The sequence below is a fragment of the Pogoniulus pusillus genome, chromosome 28, assembly GCF_015220805.1.
Source record: "Pogoniulus pusillus isolate bPogPus1 chromosome 28, bPogPus1.pri, whole genome shotgun sequence".
NCBI classification, from domain to species: domain Eukaryota; kingdom Metazoa; phylum Chordata; class Aves; order Piciformes; family Lybiidae; genus Pogoniulus; species Pogoniulus pusillus.
The window spans coordinates 15993959-16014909 of record NC_087291.1 but is presented as its reverse complement, the minus strand read 5'-3'; the positions used below and the strand labels follow the sequence as shown (position 1 = coordinate 16014909).

Genomic DNA, 20951 nt, shown 5'->3' with positions numbered 1-20951 from the left:
GCTGCTCCTTGTGGTCCCTTCCGACCCTGACTGATTCTATGAACCCTGGCACCATCAGCACAAGGCTGAGCTAGAAAAACAGCACTGAAACAAAACACAGAGCTGAGTCAAGGCATGGTTAAGTGTGAGACTGCAGTTGTCTGGGCAGGGAATGACGCAGTTGTTTTGCTTGGTAAAGGCCTCTAAGATCACCAAGTCCAACCACTGATCTAACTCCCTCGTGGCCATTACCTCATGTCCCCAAGTGCCATGTCCACGTTTCTTGAGTACTTCTGGGATGGTGGCTCCAGCATCTCCCTGGGCAGCCTGTTCCAAACCCTGACCACTCTTGGAGTGAAGAATTTCTTTCCTAATACCCAAGCTGAACAGGTCCTGGCACCATTTCAGGCCATTTCCTCTCATTCTCCCACCTGATACCAATCTGAGACAGACCCTACCTCACTCCAGCTTTCTCTCAGGCAGCTGTGGAGAGCCAGGTCTCCCCTCAGCCTTCTTATCCAGTCTGAACAACCCAAATTCCCCCAACTGCTCCTCACCAGAGCTGTTCTCCTGACCCTTCCCCAGCTTTCTTGCTGTTCTTTGGACCTGCTCCATCACCTTGATTCCTTTCTTGTAGCAAGGAACCCAAAACTGGACCCAGGACTCGAGGTGCAGCCTCACCAGTGCCCAGTACAATTGCTGCTGCTCTGCTGGCCACGCTATTGCTGATCCAGGCTAGGATGCTCTTGGCCACCTGAGCACATTTCTGGCTGGTGTTCAGCCAGCTGGCAAACAGCACCCCCAGGGCCTTTTCTGCTGGACAACTTTCCCATTCTTCTCCCCCAGGCCTATAATTGTTGTGACCTAACTGCAGGACCCAGCCTGTCCAGCAGGACAAGGGAGGTCATTCTGCCCCTGGACTCAGCACTGCTCAGGCCACACTTTTAGTGCAGTGTCCAGTTCTGGGCTCCTCAATTCGGGATGCTGAGATATTGGAACGGGTTCAGAGAAGCTGGAAGAGGGCCTGGAGCACAGCCCTGTGAGGAGAGGCTGAGCGAGCTGGGGGTGTGAGGAGGTGACCTGAGGAGCCACCCGAGTCTCCCCCAGCCGCTCCTCGTAGGGCTCTGTCCCAGCCCCTCGCCAGCCTTGGTGCCCTTACAGAAAAACACCATGCAGGTTTGGAAAGAAATCGCTTTAATAACGCCACCCACACCCAACCCGCGGGTCTGTTGTAATTCCCAGCCTGCGGGCACTCCGCATCCCGCGCAGCTTTGGGCAGCTCTGGGGGAGGGACGGCGGCTGAAGGGCGGCAGGCTGCGGGAACCGCTCCCCGCGCAGCTCCCGCCAGCGGCGCCCGAGGGAGGGCTGCCGGGAGGCTGCCGGAGGGCCGCAGCTAGCGGTGCCCGAGGGAGGGCTGCCGGGAGGCTGCCGGAGGGCCGCGGGCGGTGCCCGAGGAAGGGCTGCCGGGAGGCTGCCGGAGGGCCGCGGGCGGTGCCCGAGGGAGGGCTGCCGGGAGGCTGCCGGAGGGCCGCGGGCGGTGCCCGAGGGAGGGCTGCCGGGAGGCTGCCGGAGGGCCGCAGGCGGTGCCCGAGGGAGGGCTGCCGGGAGGCTGCCGGAGGGCCGCAAGCAGTGCCCGAGGGAGGGCTGCCGGGAGGCTGCCGGAGGGCCGCAAGCAGTGCCCGAGGGAGGGCTGCCGGAGGGCCGCGGCCGGCGGTGCCCGAGGTAGGGCTGCCGGGAGGCTGCCGGAGGGCCGCGGCCGGCGGTGCCCGAGGGAGGGCTGCCGGGAGGCTGCCGGAGGGCCGCGGGCGGTGCCCGAGGGAGGGCTGCCGGGAGGCTGCCGGAGGGCCGCAGCTAGCGGTGCCCGAGGGAGGGCTGCCGGGAGGCTGCGGGCGGTGCCCGAGGGAGGGCTGCCGGGAGGGCTGCCGGAGGGCCGCGGGCGGTGCCCGAGGGAGGGCTGCCGGGAGGCTGCCGGAGGGCCGCGGCCGGCGGTGCCCGAGGGAGGGCTGCCGGGAGGCTGCCGGAGGGCCGCGGGCGGTGCCCGAGGGAGGGCTGCCGGGAGGCTGCCGGAGGGCCGCAGCTAGCGGTGCCCGAGGGAGGGCTGCCGGGAGGGCTGCCGGAGGGCCGCGGGCGGTGCCCGAGGGAGGGCTGCCGGGAGGCTGCGGGCGGTGCCCGAGGGAGGGCTGCCGGGAGGCTGCCGGAGGGCCGCGGGCGGTGCCCGAGGGAGGGCTGCCGGGAGGCTGCCGTTGGGCCGCAGCTAGCGGTGCCCGAGGGAGGGCTGCCGGGAGGCTGCCGTTGGGCCGCGGGCGGTGCCCGAGGGAGGGCTGCCGGGAGGCTGCCGGAGGGCCGCGGGCGGTGCCCGAGGGAGGGCTGCCGGGAGGCTGCCGGAGGGCCGCGGGCGGTGCCCGAGGGAGGGCTGCCGGGAGGCTGCGGGCGGTGCCCGAGGGAGGGCTGCCGGGAGGCTGCGGGCGGTGCCCGAGGGAGGGCTGCCGGGAGGCTGCCGGAGGGCCGCAGCCGGAAGTGGTCCCGCGCGCGCTGACGCGACGCTGCGACTGGCCGGAAGTGCAGCTGCGTTTCCTGTCCGGCGCGCCGGAAGTGCCCCCGGTTTTGCTTCCCCCCGCAAGCGGAAGCGGCTCGGTGCCTCCTGTGCCTCCCGTTCGGACGCCGCGGGTGCCTGGCTGCAGGTTGCCCTCCTCTCCTCTCCTCTCCTGACGGCAGCGGTGGTACTGATCGTAGTGTCTGAGGGCCCGCGGGGTGGGTGAGCAGCTGCCGCGCCGGGGAGCTGTAGCCTGAGCTGCTGGTTGTCCTGGCCGCTGCGGTGTCCCCTCGGGCCCCAGCGGCCTCCTGCTTCCGTCGTTCCCGCGTCGCGTTGCCTCTGAGCGGGGAGCGGTGAGGCGAGCCGGCGTGCGTCCGAGGGGCCGGAGACTCGCAGAGCTCGTCGTGAGGCGGGCTGGGTGTGGGGATAACCATCAGACGCACGGAGGGGGCTGGGGAGATGTAAATAGCGCAGCCTTTTTGTGCGTCCTGACCTAGCGTGTTGCTTTCTGCTGTGACACAAAAGGTTTAGAGAGTCTGTGGTGCCTCTTTATGTCTTAGCATGTCCAATTCTGGACCCTTCAATTCAAGAGAGATGTTGAGGTGCTGGAATGCGTCCAGAGAAGGGCAACAAAGCTGTGAGGGGACTAGAACATAAACCCTATGAAGAGAGGCTGAGGGAGCTGGGGTGTGCAGCCTGCAGAAGAGGAGGCTCAGGGCAGACCTCATTGCTGCCTACAACTACCTGAAGGGAGGCTGTAGCCAGGTGGGGTTGGGCTCTTCTCCCAGGCAACCAGCAACAGAACAAGGGGACACAGCCTCAAGCTGTGTCAAGGGAGGTCTAGGCTGGATGTTAGGAGGAAGTTGTTGTCAGAGAGAGTGATTGGCATTGGAATGGGCTGCCCAGGGAAGTGGTGGAGTCACCATCCCTGGAGGTGTTGCAGCCAAGCCTGGCTGGGGCACTTAGTGCCATGGTCTGGTTGAGTGGCCAGGGCTGGGTGCTAGGTTGGACTGGGTGAGCTTGGAGGTCTCTTCCAACCTGCTTGATTCTATGATTCTATGATTATAAATTCAGTAGTCATGTCTTTTTCTGAGTGCTGGTGGGCCAAAAACGAGTGAAGGCAAGGTAACATCAGGGAATTAGGAGCAGCAGAGCAAATAGAAGAGTAGAAAGTTGTGTTTCTGTGGAAATCCTCAAGGAGGGCAAAGCTTTCTGGACTTCAGACAAAACAGAGTCTAATTTTCGTCAATTAGTGTGCTTCAGTTAGAGGAATTTTCTTCTCCGAGTTTTAGGGAGTGGCTCTGTAGCAGCAGCAGCACACCCACATGCCATGCCACATCACATCATGCTTAATCCCTTCCTTACTACTGCCCTTAATACTCCTTAAAACTGGAGCTTGTAAACAGAGTAAATGCTGTTGACAGTGTGTAGGTGGTTGTCTCAGTAGGTTGATTCTGCCTCGGCAGGTTGGTTCTGCCTCAGTAGGTATGCACCAACAAAACCAAAGTGTGCTGCAGGGAAAGTGAGGTAATGCAGGGAGTGATGTAGGTTTTGACCTGGAGTGTCTCTGTGTTAAACTCTAGCCCATGGGATAAAAGTCATTTTTTGTTTGAAGCAGATGTGGATCTGTTGGAGATTAGGAGAGCCCTGCAAAGGGACCTGGCCAGGCTGGATGGGTGGGCAGAGGCCAATGGGATGAGATTGAACAAGGCCAAGTGCAGGGTTCTGCACTTTGGTCACAACAACCCCAAGCAGCACTACAGGCTGGGGACAGAGTGGCTAAAAGCAGTCAGGAAGAAAAGGACCTGGGGGTGCTGGTAGAGAGTAGCAGTGAGATGAGCCAGCAGTGTGCCCGGGTGGGCAGCAGAGCCAATGGCAATCCGGGGCTGGCTCAGGAGCAGTGTGGGCAGCAGAACAAGGGAGATTCTTCTGCCCCTGTGCTCAGCACTGCTCAGGCCACACTTTGAGTGCTGTGTCCAGTTCTGGGCTCCTCCATTGCAGAGAGATCTTGAGGTGCTGGAAGGTGTCCAGAGAAGGGCAGCAAGGCTGGGGAGGCGCCTGGAGCAGAGCCCTGTGAGGAGAGGCTGAGGGAGCTGGGGGTGTGCAGCCTGCAGCAGAGGAGGCTCAGGGCAGAGCTCATTGCTGCCTGCAGCTGCCTGCAGGGAGGCTGTAGCCAGGTGGGGTTGGGCTCTGCTGCCAGGCAGCCAGCACCAGAACAAGGCGACACAGCCTCAGGCTGTGCCAGGGGAGGTCTAGGCTGGATGTGAGGAGGAAGTTGCTGGCAGAGAGAGTGATTGGCATTGGAATGGGCTGCCCAGGGAGGTGGTGGAGTGGCTGTGGCTGGAGGTGTTGCAGCCAAGCCTGGCTGGGGCACTTAGTGCCATGGTCTGGTTGGTTGGCCAGGGCTGGGTGCTAGGTTGGACTGGCTGAGCTGGGAGGTCTCTTTCACTCTGCTTGATTCTATGATTCTGTGATCTGAGATTAAGGAAGGAATTTGAGTTTTCATAACATTCCTACCACTTATCTTCTCAACAGTTTCCACATGCATGGATATCACCTGAACCTTCTTATGAGAGCTTAAATCGCTTCTCAGTTGACCTCAAACATGAGTGGCTCCAAACCTGACATTCTGTGGGCCCCACACCACGTTGACAGATTCGTTGTGTGCGATTCAGAGCTGAGCCTTTACCACATTGACTCTGCAGTGAGCTCGGAGCTGAAGGCAGGGTCCTTGCGCTTGTCGGAGGAGACGACCGCGACCCTCCTGTCGATCAACTCCGACACTCCCTACATGAAATGCGTGGCTTGGTATCCCAAGTACGACCCCGAATGCCTCCTTGCTGTTGGGCAGGCCAACGGGCGAGTGGTTCTTACCAGCCTGGGCCAAGATCACAACTCCAAGTGTAAAGATTTGATAGGCAAAGAGTTTGTGCCCAAGCACGCGCGGCAGTGCAACACCCTGGCCTGGAACCCGCTGGACAGCAACTGGCTGGCTGCTGGCTTGGATAAACATCGAGCTGACTTCTCGGTGCTGATCTGGGACATCAGCAGCAAGTATGCCCCAGAGACTGCAGTTGCTGCAGAGAAAGTGAGGCTGTCGGCAGGAGATCCAGAAGCAGGGCTGGTGGTGACGAAGCCGCTCTATGAGCTGGGGCAGAACGACGCCTGCCTGTCCCTCTGCTGGCTGCCACGCGACCAGAAGCTGCTGCTGGCTGGCATGCACCGAAACTTGGCCATTTTTGATCTGAGGAACACGAGCCAAAAGATATTTGTCAACACCAAGGCTGTCCAAGGGGTGACTGTCGATCCCTATTTCCACGACCGTGTAGCTTCCTTCTATGAAGGTCAGGTTGCCATCTGGGATTTGAGGAAGTTCGAGAAGCCTGTTTTGACCCTGACAGAGCAACCAAAACCCTTGACAAAAGTGGCCTGGTGTCCGACAAGAACTGGGCTGTTGGCTACCTTGACCAGGGACAGTAACATCATTAGGCTGTATGACATGCAGCACACTCCCACCCCCATTGGAGATGAGACTGAGCCAACAATCATCGAAAGAAGCGTCCAGCCCTGTGAGAACTACATTGCTTCGTTTGCCTGGCATCCCACCAGTCAAAACCGAATGGTAGTGGTGACTCCCAACAGGACTATGTCTGACTTCACCGTGTTTGAAAGGATTTCCCTTGCCTGGAGCCCGGTCACCTCCTTAATGTGGGCTTGTGGGAGGCATTTGTATGAGTGCACAGAAGAAGGAAAGGCTAATTCCTTGGAAAAAGACATAGCAACCAAAATGCGGCTCAGAGCTCTCTCCAGGTATGGTCTTGACACTGAACAAGTGTGGAGAAATCACCTCCTGGCTGGAAATGAAGACCCTCAGCTGAAATCACTTTGGTACACCCTGCATTATATCCTTTGTTTTACTGCAGTTTATATCCTAAAGTAGTAATACACCTTTATTATGTAAACCAGGTCTGTGAGGTGCATGAAAATCTTTACCTATAGTGCAATATCCTGTAAATAATTCACAGATCTGTGACAGTAAAATTTAAACCAAACCAATTTTATTTCAAAGACTTGGGAAAAAAAAAAATGAAGCTTCCTATACATAAAAATTACTTATGAAGCAGTATACTGAAGACATGGATCAAAAGCTTACAGGAAACAAAGGTCCCTTAGTTTATGCTGGCATTAAATCAATCGTGAAGTCATCTCTGGGTAAGAATATTCCACCTTTGCTAAGTTCTCTTGTAGTGTGGTTGTGGAGTGATGCACTCAGGGGGGGTTGTCTTTAAGGTTGACTGTAGGCTTGATATTAGGAGGAAGTTGTTGGCAGAGAGAGTGACTGGCATTGGAATGGGCTGCCCAGGGAGGTGGTGGAGGCACTGTCCCTGGAGGTGTTGAAGCCAAGCCTGGATGAGGCACTTAGTGCCATGGTCTGGTTGATTGGCCAGGGCTGTGTGATAGGTTGGACTGGCTGAGCTTGGAGGTCTCTTCCAACCTGCTTGATTCTGTTTAAATGGGAATAAAGTATTTGGGTTTGGTTTAACATAGGTAAGTTAAGAGTTTGTCTTGCAGTCGTTTACAGACTTGTCAGTGTGCCTGGAAAATTGGTGATCAGAAAAACAAAGTATCCTCAGAGGTAAAGCTTCAGCTGAAGTGTTTCTGATGTCTGGATTTTGACTGTGTTGCTGAAAATTCTTTCTTTCCACCTTATGTACCTGAAAGAAGGTTGTGGTGAGGTGGAGGTTGGTCTCATCTCCCTAGTGACCAGTGATAGGGTGAAAGGAAATGGTCTTAAGTTGTGCCAGAGGAGATTTAGTTTAGGTATTGAAATGTCTTCACTGAATCATAGAATCACAGAATCAATGAGGTTGGAAGAGACCTCCAAGCTCATCCAGTCCAACCTAGCACCCAGCCCTATCCAATCAACCAGACCATGGCACTAAGTGCCCCATCTGGTTCTCAAACCCTGGAATAGGCTCCCTAGGGACGTGGTTGAATCCTCATTCCTGGAGGTGTTAAAGAGAGACAGAGATGTCCTGAGGCATATGTTTTAGCACCAGACTTGATAGAGTTAGAGAATGGTTGGACTCAATGATCTTGGAGGTCTTTTCCAACTGTTCTGTGACTATTCTGTTTTTTGAGGTTCCAGACAGGGATGTAGTTCTGGGAAGCCAGCTTTGCTTAGTGTAGTCACTAAAGTTAGTGTAACTACACTGAGTTTTGGATGTTAGGAAAGAATTCTTTCTTGCATGAGTGTTCAGGCATTGGAACAGGCTGCCTGGGGAGATGGTGGAGTCACCATCCCCAGAGGTGTTAAAAACTGTATAGACCTGACACTTCAGGCCATGGTTTAATGGCCATGGTAGTGTTGGTTTGATAGTTGGACTTGATCTTGGAGGTCTTTTCCAGCTGAAACAATTCTTTGATTCTGTGTTTGTATAATTGTTTAAATAAGCTGCCTTGTCCTAAAGTGGCAACCACCCCTGGTGCATCACATTGTGCCTCTCATGCTCAGTGCCATTTTTATTAGTGTAATTTATTATTTGAGGATTTCCTTCTCTGATCTTTCTTTGTCTTATTCATATTCATGCTCCTTGGTGCAGCAAACCCTCCCCTCTTCAGTGGTGGGAAAGCAGCTGGCACATCAATGCTTGCTTAGAGGAGACCTGGTAGAGCAAATGCTTGGCTCTGTGTTACTTATTTCCAAGTTGAACATAGTGATAACTCCTGTCAACTGTAACCAGAACCTCCAAGATCTTAGGAGACAGAAGGAAGAAACAAGACTTGGTTGGGAATTTGTATCAAGTTTAGATGGCTCACCAAAATAATTTTGTCTGTGCTGCTCCTTACTGTGGAGTTTTTGATTCAGATGCCAAAATACGATACACAGCTTTTGTGTCCTGCTCTCTGGTTGAAATCAAAATGTTGTGCTTGCAAGGTAAAGGGTGTAAATTTAAGCAGGGTGTAAATTTAAGCAGGGTGTAACTTTATTTCCCGTTTCTAGGAACAACAGAGAACCTCAGGCACAGCAGGAGCGGCTCTGATAGACAGGCAGATATTATTCAGTACCTGAGTGAGGAGAGATCCTTGGCTTTGCAGCTCTGTGGGTGGATCAAGAAGGGAACAGACTTAGATGTGGAACCCTTTTTAAGTTCCCTGGAGCAGGAAGGAGACTGGGAGCGAGCTGCTGCTGTAGCCCTTTTCAACTTGGACATCCGGCGAGCAATACAAATCCTGAACAAAGGAGCTTCCTCGGGAAAAGGTGAGTGTTGTGTGTGCTGCTTTGCCTTTGGCAGTGCAGCACCTTGCCAGGTTTCTTTCTCTAAAGAGAGTTATGGAAGCTAGTGTGGAAAAAAAAAGCCTGCTGTCTATAAAATAATCACTGGGAATGGTTGTGTTGGAGCTTGAGACTCTTGGCAAACCCTCATCTTTCCCCGCTCAGGCTGTCAGGTGCCTTACTGCCTAGTGAAAATAGATGATGGGGTTCAGAATGGCCTCTCAATGGACACTCAGAGCTAGATTCTTTTCTTTTAGTGACTGGGTGTTGTGTGTATCTGCTTGTCTTGGGCTGTTTGCACCTTCCCACCTCTGTGAGGGCTGAAATGTGAGGTTCAGGGGCTGCAGAAAAACATTTGTTCCACAGTGATATCTGTAAGAGTTGCCATGTGTGAGGAGAAATTTCAGACAGTGGAGTCAAGAGATGGAGGTGTTTTCGTTCTGTTTGCTTGCCAGGATTCCTTCTACAACTCCAATTTGCATCTGTGCTCTGTTACTAACTTTAAGAGACCTATCTTGCCACTGAAGTGGGTAGGTAAGGCACAAAGGGAGCTGTCCAGGTTCTTGTATTTTTCATATTGCCCCTTTTTGGTGTCATTCTGACAGGATGAACATTGAGATGAGATAGATGTAATGGGTTTAGGAAGCTTAAATGAATTGTTGAATTAAATGCAATTGTCATCAGCTAGGTCTGCTAAGTGATGGCTGTTTATGTGCAACACTGAGTTTTTCCTTCTTGGAGATGGGAATTATGGTAAGGACAATCTTAACAGTGATAGGAACACATTTAGCAGTTCAAAATGATTTCAGACTACCAGAACCAGTGTAATATTGCTTAAAGGACAATCTTGTAGTGATAGGAACACATTTAGCAGTTCAAAATGATTTCAGAGTACCAGAACCAGTGTAATATTGCTTAAAGGACAATCTTACAGTGATAGGAACACATTTAGCAGTTCAAAATGATTTCAGAGTTCCAGAACCAGTGTAATATTGCTTAAAGGACAATCTTGTAGTGATAGGAACACATTCAGCAGTTCAAAATGATTTCAAAGTACCAGAACCAGTGTAATATTGCTTAAAGTATAACTCAGGCTGTCATGGATGTGGGCTTGGGACTTTCAAAGCTATTAACAGAGGCATTTAAAGCAGAAGCTAATAAATGCTGCTGGTGTGTGCACATTTAATTTATCTAGTGTTAATTCAGCTGCATTTTGTCCTGTATCCTGACCAAATGTTCTGTTTCATGCTGATGCTTTCCATCACAGTTAAAATTGGATTACTTTTAAGTGCTTAACTTGATATTGTCTTTAAAAAATCAGGTGATCTGAACCTTAATGTGGTAGCAATGGCTCTGTCAGGCTACACAGATGAGAAGAACTCACTTTGGAGAGAAATGTGCAGTACCCTGAGACTGCAGCTGAACAACCCCTACTTGTGTGCTATGTTTGCTTTCCTGACGAGTGAGTCTGGTTCATATGATGGTGTTTTGGTAAGTAAATTCCTGATAGAGTTCCTTTAAGTAATAGGTGCATATTTGGGATAGAGATACATACACAGGGGTAGGGGGAGTGCTATATACTGCTTGAATTAATCACAGTCATAGAATAGCTTAGGTTGAAAGGGATCTTTGACATCATCTATTCCAACCTCCCTCCCATGGGCAGGGACACCTCTCAACTAGACTTGGTTGCCCAAGGCCTCATCTAACCTGGCCTTAAGCACCTCCACAGAAGGGGCAGCCACAGCCTCCCTGGGCAGCCTATTCCAGAGTCTCACCACCCTCATACCAAAGAACTTCTTCCTGATCTCCATTCTAACCCTGCTCTCCCTCAGCTTCAAACCATTCCCCCTTGACCTGTTGCTAAATACCCTTACCAAAAAGTCATAGAATCGTGGAATTGTTTAGGTTGGAAGAGACCTCAAAGATCCAGTTCCAACCCCCTGCCATAAGCAGGGATACTTCCCACTAGAACAGGTCACTCAAGGCCTCATCCAGCCTGGCCTTGAACACCTCCAGGGAGGGAGCAGCCACAACCTCCCTGGGCAACCTGTGCCAGTGTCTCACCACCCTCACTGCAAAGAACTTCTTCCTAACATTCAGTTTGAATCTCCACTCTGCCAGTTTTAACCCATTCTTCCTCATCCTGTCATTACAAGACCTTGTCAATAGTCCCTCCCCAGCCTTCCTGTAGCCCCCTTCAGATACTGGGAGCCTACTGCAAGGTCTCCTCGAAGCCTTCTCTAGACTGAAGTCCCTCTCCAGTCTTCCTGTAGGATCCCTTCAGGTATTGAAAGGCAGCTCTAAGGTCCCCCCTAGAGTCTTCTCTCCAGGCTGAACAACCTCATCCTCATAGCAGAGGTGCTGTCACCTGGTGAGACTCTTGATATCTGTGCATGCTAGAAGCACTAAGCCTAGATCCAGATTGGCTTGCACAGCTTCTTCTGGAGTTCCATAATCTACAGAGAATGTCTTGCACCAGGCTGTGCTGCCACTGGAGTGTTCCAGTACCCACAGTCTTGCTCTGTTGCATGTGTCTAAGTGTAAATAATTAATCTGATGTTTAGTGTTGGCTTTGTTCAGATGTGATGTATTTTTGGTACATGATCCATGTCATAGTATTAATTACACAACAGTTCTGACTGTAACAAAGAAGCTGTTGAGAAAGTGGAAGCCTGCCTGTGATGCTAAATGTTCCCTTTTTTGCCCCTCCACAGTACGAAAACAACGTAGCAGTACGAGACAGAGTGGCATTTGCTTGCAAGTTCCTCAACGATGCTCAGGTGAGTTTGGGGTTGCACATCTAAGCAAACTGTTAGGCTGGGCTTTAGTTAGAGGCAGAAGAAGCTCTGGGGTGGGGAGGTGAACGGTGAAAGCAAGGAGTGACTTGCTTTTTCTCATCACAGGAGGATAAAAGGCCTGGTCTTAATATAATCTGATCTTCAGTTTGTACTTTCAGCTTCATTTCTGTTTTTCTCCATTCTTTGTTTTATGAATGTGATGGTTTGGGTCTAGTTGCTCTCACCAAAACATTCTAGCTAGCTTCAAACTAGCACAATGAATATTCATGACATGGGAGTTAATTAACAGGCACACCTGTATGCCTGTTTTATTGGAGATGGTTTGTACTTGTTCTTTCTTTATTTCCAGACATTTGCATTCTCTTGATGAACTAAGGCTTGGTTTTAGTGCAGGAATGTTTTCCTTCTAAATTCACTGCAGTATCTAGAGAATAGCCAACCTCCCTCTTTGCACTTCCTAGCAGGAGGTGTAGAGTTGATAAGTCCTTGAATTCTTGCACTACAGTAACACCCAGCAAGCAGCATATCACAGAATCAGACTGGGAGGGCTTGGAAGGGACTGCTGGCACCATTGACTCCAACCCTCCTGCCAAAGCAGGTCATAGAGGAACACATCCAGATGGGTCTTGAAAGTCTCCTGGCAGCAGCAGCCACTTAAAGCTGTTCAAATGGTGCAAAGTTTTGTCATCTGCCACCAGCAGTGAGTCAGGAAGGGGATCAGCAGAGAGCAAAGGGCAAAACTTAACTCACTTCTTCTTTCTTTTTGATAGTTGAACAGGTTTATTGAAAAGCTGACAAATGAAATGAAAGATGCTGGGAATTTGGAGGGAATACTGCTAACAGGGCTGACCAAAGATGGAGTGGACTTGATGGAAAGTTACGTTGACAGAACTGGAGATGTCCAGACAGCAAGCTACTGCATGCTACAGGTTAGTGTTTATAGAGGAGAGCTATGGCTGCTTTAGCAGTGTGATGCTTAAACCATTCTATGTTTCTCTACATTTGGCTTGGAAGGGACCTGAAAGGTCATCCACTTCCAACCCTTCTGCCATGCTAGGGACACTTCCTACCAGACCAGCTTGCTCAAGGCCCCAACCAACCTGAATTTCAACACTTGGAGGCTTGGCAATTCCACAGCTTTTCTGGGCGACCAGTTCCAGTGCATCATCACTCTCATGGGAAAGAATTGCTTTCTAATGTCTAATCTCAGTTGAGCTGCTTCCAGTTTGAAGCCATTAGCCCATGGTAGATAGTAGCTGAAGATGAGGCAGCAGTGTGCCCAGGTGGGCAGCAGAGCCAATGGCATCCTGGGCTGGCTCAGGAGCAGTGTGGCCAGCAGGACAAGGGAGGTTAATCTGCTTCTGTATTTGGCACTGTTCAGGCCACCCCTTGAGTGCTGTGTCCAGTTCTGGGCTCCTCAGTTCAAGAGAGATGCTCTGGTGCTGGGAGGTGTCCAGAGAAGAGCAGCAAGGCTGAGGAGGGGCCTGGAGCAGAGCCCTGTGAGGAGAGGCTAAGGGAGCTGGGGGTGTGCAGCCTGCAGCAGAGGAGGCTCAGGGCAGAGCTCATTGCTGTCTGCAGCTCCCTGAAGGGAGGCTGTAGCTAGGTGGGGTTGGGCTCTTCTACCAGGCAAGCAGCAACAGAACAAGAGGACACAGTCTCAAGCTGTGCCAGGGCAGGTCTAGGCTGGATGTCGTTAGGAAGTTGTTGTCAGAGAGAGTGATTGGCATTGGAATGGGCTGCCCAGGGAGGTGGTGGAGTCACTGTGGCTGGAGGTGTTGAAGCCAAGCCTGGCTGGGGCACTTAGTGCAATGGTCTGGTTGATTGGCCAGGACTGGGTGCTAGGTTGGACTGGCTGAGCTTGGAGCACTCTTCCAACCTGCTTGATTCTGTGAATGTGCATTGTGTTTCTTCAGTGTGTGTCTGACCCTTTTTTTTTCCCCTGCCTCCTAAGGGTTCTCCATCAGATGTGCTTAAGGATGAGAGGGTTCAATACTGGATTGAGAACTACAGGAATCTTTTGGATGCTTGGAGATTTTGGCATAAACGTGCAGAATTTGATATCCATAGGAGTAAGCTGGATCCCAGTTCAAAACCTTTAGCCCAGGTAAATGTCAATTCTTGTCTGAACTATGACCAGTCCAGAAAGGAAGGTGGAAAGTTGCTTCTGCAGGAGAAAAAAATTGCTGACTGCATCTTGGCTTTCATGAGGATTTGTGTCCCAAAAAAGATTTCAGCTAAGGCTGCTCTAAAATTGTAGCTCTGGTTTTTTTTCTGTTTAGAAAGGGCTTTTTAACTGCTTTGATAGTACAGAAATATGGCAAAGCAACAGTTCTTCTATCTGTTGATATCTAATCAGGCCTCTACCATTTTATTTGTGTTCTGAAAGCTTTTTCTTCCAAACAACAGACTACCTTTCAGAAACTGACACTATTCAACCTTACCCAGCTTGAAAAAACAAATCAAGAGATGTCAGCCAGCTGAATTCAGCAGCAGAGTAAGGATGATGTTAAAACCAGGGAGCTGGGGCAAGAACTAGTTCAGATGAGCTCCATTTTTTACTTGAAGCAAACCTCAAGGCTATTTAGAAGGAACCTTCAGCTAGAAGTTGCAGCAGCAGCTTTTGTTATCAGTTTTGAACATATGCTGAATGGGAAAACTAACACCCTGTCAAAAGACTATCTTCTTATCTTTTTTAGCCAGGATGCTTTTACCACAGCATTTTCCACTCTCTCCTGTCTGCTTAGTATGTGTGTTGCAAGCCCTAGGTCTCCAGGGTTTCTAAGGAAGGCTGTTTCTGAACTTACCCACCACAGCTGGTTGAGAGCTGCATCCATGCTGCTCCATCTAGGAGATAGTTGAGTTTACTGCTCCTTCCTGATATGATCCATATAAATAGCCCCTAAAAGTGTTAAAATGTATGCTCCTTGGTATCAACCCACAACTTGTGGCATAGATAAAGTGTCCAGATAAAGATTATTAGGAGTATGCTGATGTTGAGGACTCTGGAGTGGGTCACCTGATCATAAGTGGGGAGAGACCAGATGTAATTATACAGTAAGATGTGTCAAGTTGATTTCTTCTGCACTATAAGTACAGCTTTTTGGTGTCTTCATGGAGTGGTTTGAGTTGGAAGTGACCTTAACAGTCGTTTAGTTCCAATCCCTTTCCATGGACAGGGAGATCCCCTACTAGACCAAGTTACTCAAGGCCACATCCAGCCTGGCTTTGAATGCTGCCAGGCTTGGAACCTCCACAACTGCTCTGGGCAACCCTCAAGGGGAAGAATTTTTACCTAATGTCTAATCTGAGTCCAGCCTGAAATCATTGCCCCATGTCCTGTCACTCCATGCCTTTGTATAAAGTCCCTCTCCAACTCTCTTGAATGTCTCCTTCAAATTCTGGAAGGTCTCTCCAGAGCTTGCACTTCTCTAGGCTGATCTTAAATCTTAGCTGTACAAGTTGTAGTTACTGTGCATGTTTTGATGTGCTTTTGAGGTAAGAGAGCATTATTAAAGCTTACTTCTCAGGACTGTGTGCCCTATCTGTAAGCCAAGGTGTTAGGAACTCCATCACAAGTAGCCTTGGCTTTCCAAGGCGCTCTCTAGGAAGTGCTCAAGAAGCATTCGCCAGCTTGAATGAATTCACTCAGGTAGAGCAAAGGTGGAACCCAACCACAACGAAATTAACAGGTTTTTATTCTCTTTAGGTGTTTGTGAGTTGCAATTTCTGTGGAAAATCAATCTCTTACAGCTGTTCAGCTATCCCTCATCAGGGAAGAGGTTTTAGCCAGTATGGAGTCAGTGGTTCTCCAACCAAGTCAAAGGTCACAAGCTGCCCTGGGTGCCGTAAGCCCCTTCCTCGCTGTGCTCTCTGCTTGATCAACATGGGGACACCCATTTCCAGCTGTCCAGGTATGACACACTGCGTTTGAGTTACTCAGCTAGAGCTCTGGTTAAAGAAGGCCAATGGGATCCTGGTGTGCATCAGGAAGAGTGTGCCCAGCACATCAGGGAGGTTCTCCTCCCTCTCTGCTCTGCCCTGGTGAGGCCCCACCTGGAATATTGCATCCAGTTCTGGGTTAGGCTGGATGTTAGGAGCAAGTTCTTCCCAGAGAGAGTGATTGGCATTGGAATGGGCTGCCCAGGGAGGTGGTGAAGTCACTGTCCCTGGAGGTGTTCAAGAAAAGACTGGGTGAGGCACTTAGTGCCATGGTCTAGTTGACTGGCCAGGGCTGGGTGCTAGGTTGGGCTGGATGAGCTTGGAGGTCTCTTTCAGCCTGCTTGATTCTGTGATTCAGTGTATACAAAGGGAAAGGTAAACAGGTCTCTTCCAACCTGGTTGATTCTATGATTCTATAAGAGGAACAAGGGTCTACTGGAGATAATCCAATGGAGTGCTATAAGGATGATGGACTGGAGCACTGCCTTAGGAGGAAAGGCTGAGAGCCCTGGGGCTGGTTAGTCTGGAGAGAAGGCTGAGAGAGGATCTGATCAATGTCCATAAATATCTGAGGGCTAGGGGTCAGGGAGGAAGGGACGGGAATAGCCTCTGCTCACTTGTGCTCTGGCATAGGACAAGGGGCACTGGATGGAAACTGCATCACAGCAAGTTCCATCTCAACATGAGGAAGAACTCCTTCTCGGAAGACTTTCAAGCCCTATGTGGATGTGTGACCTGCTCTGGCAGGGAGGTTGGAGACAAAGATCTCCAGAGGCCTCTTCCAACCCCTAACATCCTGTGATGCTGCCTAAGTAGTAGTAGCTGTGGGAAGATCTTCCCTTGCTCCTTTTTCTGTTTGTATTCATGCTCATCATTTTGAGAGAAGAAGACCATAACTGAAAGCTTAGAATCATAGAATCAGTCAGGGTTGGGAGGGACCACAAGGATCATGCAGTTCCAACCCCCCTGCCATGGGCAGGGACACCCTAGCCTCAATCAGGCTGGCCAGAGCCTCATCCAGCCTGGCTTTAAACACCTCCAGCCATGGGGCCTCAACCACCTCCCTGGGCAACCCATTCCAGCCTCTCACCACTCTCATGGTGAAGAACTTCCTCCTCACATCCAGCCTGAACCTACCCATCTCTGGCTTTGCTCCATTTCCCCCTAGTCCTGTCACTCCCTGATATCCTGAAAAGTCCTTTCCCAGCTTTTTTGTAGGCCCCCTTGTTCACATCCCATTTGATTTTTGTGGTAAAACCTCTGTCTCATTCTTTGAGGTCACAGTTACATGGTTCTGTGAGACCCTCAATGCAATTCCATGCTTAGACAGATATCTGTGGTGGAAAGATGGAAGTATTGTGGTGGTCAGTACTGTGAGCTTTTAAAAAGGTAGAAAATAGGAAGTTTTCTTGAGATGTAGGGATGCTGCAGAAGATTTGGAATGTAAATGACTTGATTTTTAGCTGGAAGAGGAAGAATAAATTCAGTGTGGTATACTTTCTGTTACTAAGTATGAAAAATGTATGGGTGGTGCTGTCACAGCTAAGAAAGAGCATGACTGCAGTCTTGGTTCTGAATGTCTTGCTCTCAGCATTATACCATTCCCAAATGGAACTGATTTTATCCCTATTTTTAGGTCAATCTTGCTACAGAGCCAAGAGTTGTGCAATTGGCATCTATTTATATATCCCTTCTCATTCTTTCCCTGATGTTATGACTTCTGTGTTGTGATTGTTCCAGTTCATCACTTTGATTTTGCTGATTGTCTTCAGAAGCAGATTTTGCATTCAGTAAAACAGGCCCCACTGAAACTGAAATCCCTGTTGGAAGGGGACTCTGTCTGTACCATTTAATGTCTGTAAGAAACAAGAGCTCAGCAAGATGACTCTTGTTTGGGCATTCCACCAGTTCTGAAAGGATTTAAAATCAAGGCAGTTCTCCATATGATGTTCTTACTTTCAGACTTATTCTGCTAATGTTACTGACACTGAAATATAAATGAAGCAAAACAACTTACAAACGTCTTTGTGGGGGTGGGTTTGCCTCTCTGCACAGGAGGATCCAAGTCAGATGAAAAAGTGGATCTCAGCAAAGACAAGAAGTTAGCCCAGTTCAACAACTGGTTTACTTGGTGTCACAACTGTAGGCATGGTGGACATGCTGGGCACATGCTTAGCTGGTTCAGGTAAGCTGGTGTTAAAATGCTTCTTGTTTCAGCTGCGGTGAGTAGGACATCCCTCCTTGGCTGTATCTAGACTGGAGATGGGAAAGAAATTCTTCAGAGTGAGGGTTCCAGACACTGGAACAGGTTGCACAGAGCACGTGTGGATGCCCCCTCCCTTGAGGTGCTCAGGGCCCTGTTGGATGAGGCCTTAAGCAATTCTGGTGTAGTGGAAGGTGTCCCTGCCTGTGGTACAAGGGTTGGAACTAGATGTTCTTCAAGGTTGCTTCCAACCCAAACCATTCTGTGATCTATTAGAATCATAGAATCAACCAGGTTGGAAGAGACCTCCAAGCTCAGCCAGTCCAACCTAGCACCCAGCCCTGCTTTGCTGGTTTAAAACATATGCATAACATATCTATAATGCCAAGATTTTTCTGAGATTGGCCCTGTACATACCCAGAATTGTGAGGGTTGGAAGGGACCCCAAGTATAGAATCATAGAATCAGTCAGGGCTGGAAGGAACCACAAGGATCATCTAGCTTCAAACCCCTTGCCATGGGCAGGGACACCTTGCACTAGATCAGGCTGCCCAGAGCCACATCCAGCCTCACCTTAAAAACATCCAGGGGTGAGGTTTCAACCACCTCCCTGGGCAATGTATTCAGTGTCTCACCACCCTTATAGTGAAAAGCTTCTTCCTAACATCTAATCTAAATCTCCCCTCCTCTAGCTTGGATTCATTCCCCCCAGTCCTATCGCTACCTGACACCCTAAGAAGTCCTTCCCCAACTTTCTTGTAAGGCCATGATAAGGTCTCAGAGCCTGCTTTGAATGTGTAGATTACAAAGTTCCTGTTAACCTTATTTTTCCCTTCCTTTTTTTTCCTGCTGTTGCTCTCTAGGGATCATACAGAGTGCCCAGTTTCTGCCTGCTCTTGTAAGTGTATGCAGCTGGATACAACAGGGAATCTTGTTCCAGCAGAGACTGTCCAGGCATAAAGTATTTGTCTGAGAGTGAATGGATGTCCATAATAGCCCAAGCATTTATTTGAGACAAAAGTCATTTGTGACTTACTGTGAAAAAATAAATTGCTGTCAGATCAGTAAAATGCTGTGTGTGTGTGAGTGTGCTTGGTAGGAACAGGTATGCCTGAAGCAAGCCTCTGGGCCTAGAATGTGGTCCTTGTCCAGAGGATGGAAGCAGTTCAGTTCTGGAATTGTGGACTCTGGATTTGCCAAAATCCAAAGAACTTCATTACAAGTTTTCAAGGTGATGCTGATCTGTTTCCTGATTGAAGCAGTGTTTACATGGTGTGAATGAATCAAAGTGGACACCTGAGAAGTGTTCTTCAGGAGATGACAAAGCCATGCTGTGGATTGGTTTGCTCGTTTCCCTGGTCACAGCTTCATGTATGCAAACCTTTCTTCCCTTCTGAGTTCATTCAAAGTGCCACTGACAGTTTGTATTTTGAAGACTTTTATTCTCAAGAAAAATCTTGTTTCTTTCTGTTCCCAAGTTTTGGTAGTACTAAAGCAGTATCTTTACAGTTCAAGGTTTTGCTTCATTTACCTACAGACCTAACTGATGAAAGTTTTAATGCTAAAGAACTCGGAGGTTTTGACTCTTGGGCATGTCTGCACCCTAGAGAAGAGTTCCCTGGTAAGTCCTGTGTCTGTGTCAGGGCAGAGTGCAGGTGAACTATAGCAGGCTCCATTTGCCTGATTCATTTGCAAGGTAGTACTGTGAAGATCTCCAGAACTATAGCAGGTTCCATTTGCCTGATTGATTTGCAAGGTAGTACTGTGAAGATCTCCAGAACTATAGCAGGTTCCATTTGCCTGATTGATTTGCAAGGTAGTACTGTGAAGATCTCCAGAACTATAGCAGGTTCCATTTGCCTGATTCATTTGCAAGGTAGTACTGTGAAGATCTCCAGAACTATAGCAGGTTCCATTTGCCTGATTCATTTGCAGGGTAGTACTGTGAAGATCTCCAGAACTATAGCAGGCTCCATTTGCCTGATTGATTTGCAAGGTAGTACTGTGAAGATCTGCAATCTCCAAGCCTGGAGATATGTAAGTACTTCCAAGTTTTAAACTACATGCTGAGTTTTGATTGAAGACTTCTGGATAATCTGCATTTCCCAATGCTTCTAAAATAGGCTGGGAAGTGTGAAATCAACCTGTATCAATCCTGCTTCTGGTCACTGGCAGACACCAGTCTGCTCTCATAGGTCATTGACCAGGAGTTCCAGATATGTTATCAGCTGGAGTTAAGATTATTTATTAACCTGTGAGTGAGTCAGTGATATTTTGCTAACACTCTGCTAGGAGCTAATTGGTGTTGCTATCTTTGGTTTTGTAGGCAACAAAATTCACACTGGGGGGAAAAAAAAACCCACCCCAACCAAACAACAAACCAAACCTGTTTTAAGGTAATGTGATGATAATAATAACATCAGTTTATTTGGTGTGTGTTTATTTACCAGTAGAACCTGTATATGAGTTACTTAACACTTGTGTGCTATGAAATGTTAAGTGGAATGCTAGCAATAAAGTGGTACCACATCACCAGGACTGTGAAAATCCAGTTTGAAAAGAGTACATAACTGTAATATACCACTTGTTATAAGTGTTTTGAGTGGAGTTGCAACAAGATAAAACCATGGGAACTTTTCTTATCATCACATGATGATTACATTCAGGACTTTGGAGGTTATTTTCTGGTTTAGCATTAATGTTGTGGGTTTTTTATCTGCTGCATTGATTCTGATGGAAAATTTCTTGCCTCATTGACAAAAGCCTTTTTAAAGTAAGAAAAAAATCACAGTGGTACTTGGTATTTGTAGGGCATGGGAGAATAGTTACTTGGGTTATTTTTTTCCCTCCTCCTGTTAGGATATTTATTCATCTTTCCAGTATTTTTTGCACACTTCATGTTGCTGTTGAAGAGCTCTTCAAAATGTTTTCCATTTGTAAATGTAAACTGGGGGTTAATGTATGATACCCTATTTATATAAATACAGGCAATAAAACCTGCTTCATGGAAACAAAGATTTGGAGGTGTCAAAGATGTGGGTTTTTTTTGTCCCCTGAATTCCACACCACTGCTAATTTGCAGTGCTTCATTCCCTTCTGTAGAGAAAACTCCAGTTAGAATGTTTCTGACTGTGTCATATTCTGTCACTTAATTAGGTGCTTGCTTTGTTCCTCAGCATGTCTTTGGTGTGGTTTGGATTACAGGTGTGTGTGCATAAT

General features: G+C 49.2%; 1 protein-coding gene across 3 annotated transcripts; it reads left to right on the top strand.

Moving 5' to 3' along the window:
- Nucleotides 1-2598: 2598 nt before the first annotated feature.
- MIOS (meiosis regulator for oocyte development) lies at nucleotides 2599-20749 on the top strand. 3 transcript variants are annotated; one of them, XM_064167198.1, is made up of 11 exons: nucleotides 2599-2660; nucleotides 5048-6414; nucleotides 6626-6724; nucleotides 8517-8774; nucleotides 10111-10280; nucleotides 11507-11572; nucleotides 12361-12519; nucleotides 13542-13694; nucleotides 15297-15501; nucleotides 17585-17714; nucleotides 18596-20749. In XM_064167198.1, the coding sequence occupies exons 2-11, from the start codon at nucleotides 5118-5120 to the stop codon at nucleotides 18690-18692; spliced, it is 2634 nt and encodes an 877-aa protein (XP_064023268.1). In that variant the 5' UTR covers nucleotides 2599-2660; nucleotides 5048-5117; the 3' UTR covers nucleotides 18693-20749. The 3 variants fall into 3 exon arrangements, with proteins under 3 accessions (XP_064023268.1, XP_064023267.1, XP_064023269.1); XM_064167197.1 differs by lacking the exon at nucleotides 2599-2660 and adding an exon at nucleotides 2751-2865; XM_064167199.1 differs by lacking the exon at nucleotides 2599-2660 and having other exon boundaries at nucleotides 4988-6414.
- The last annotated feature ends 202 nt before the right edge of the window (nucleotides 20750-20951 follow it).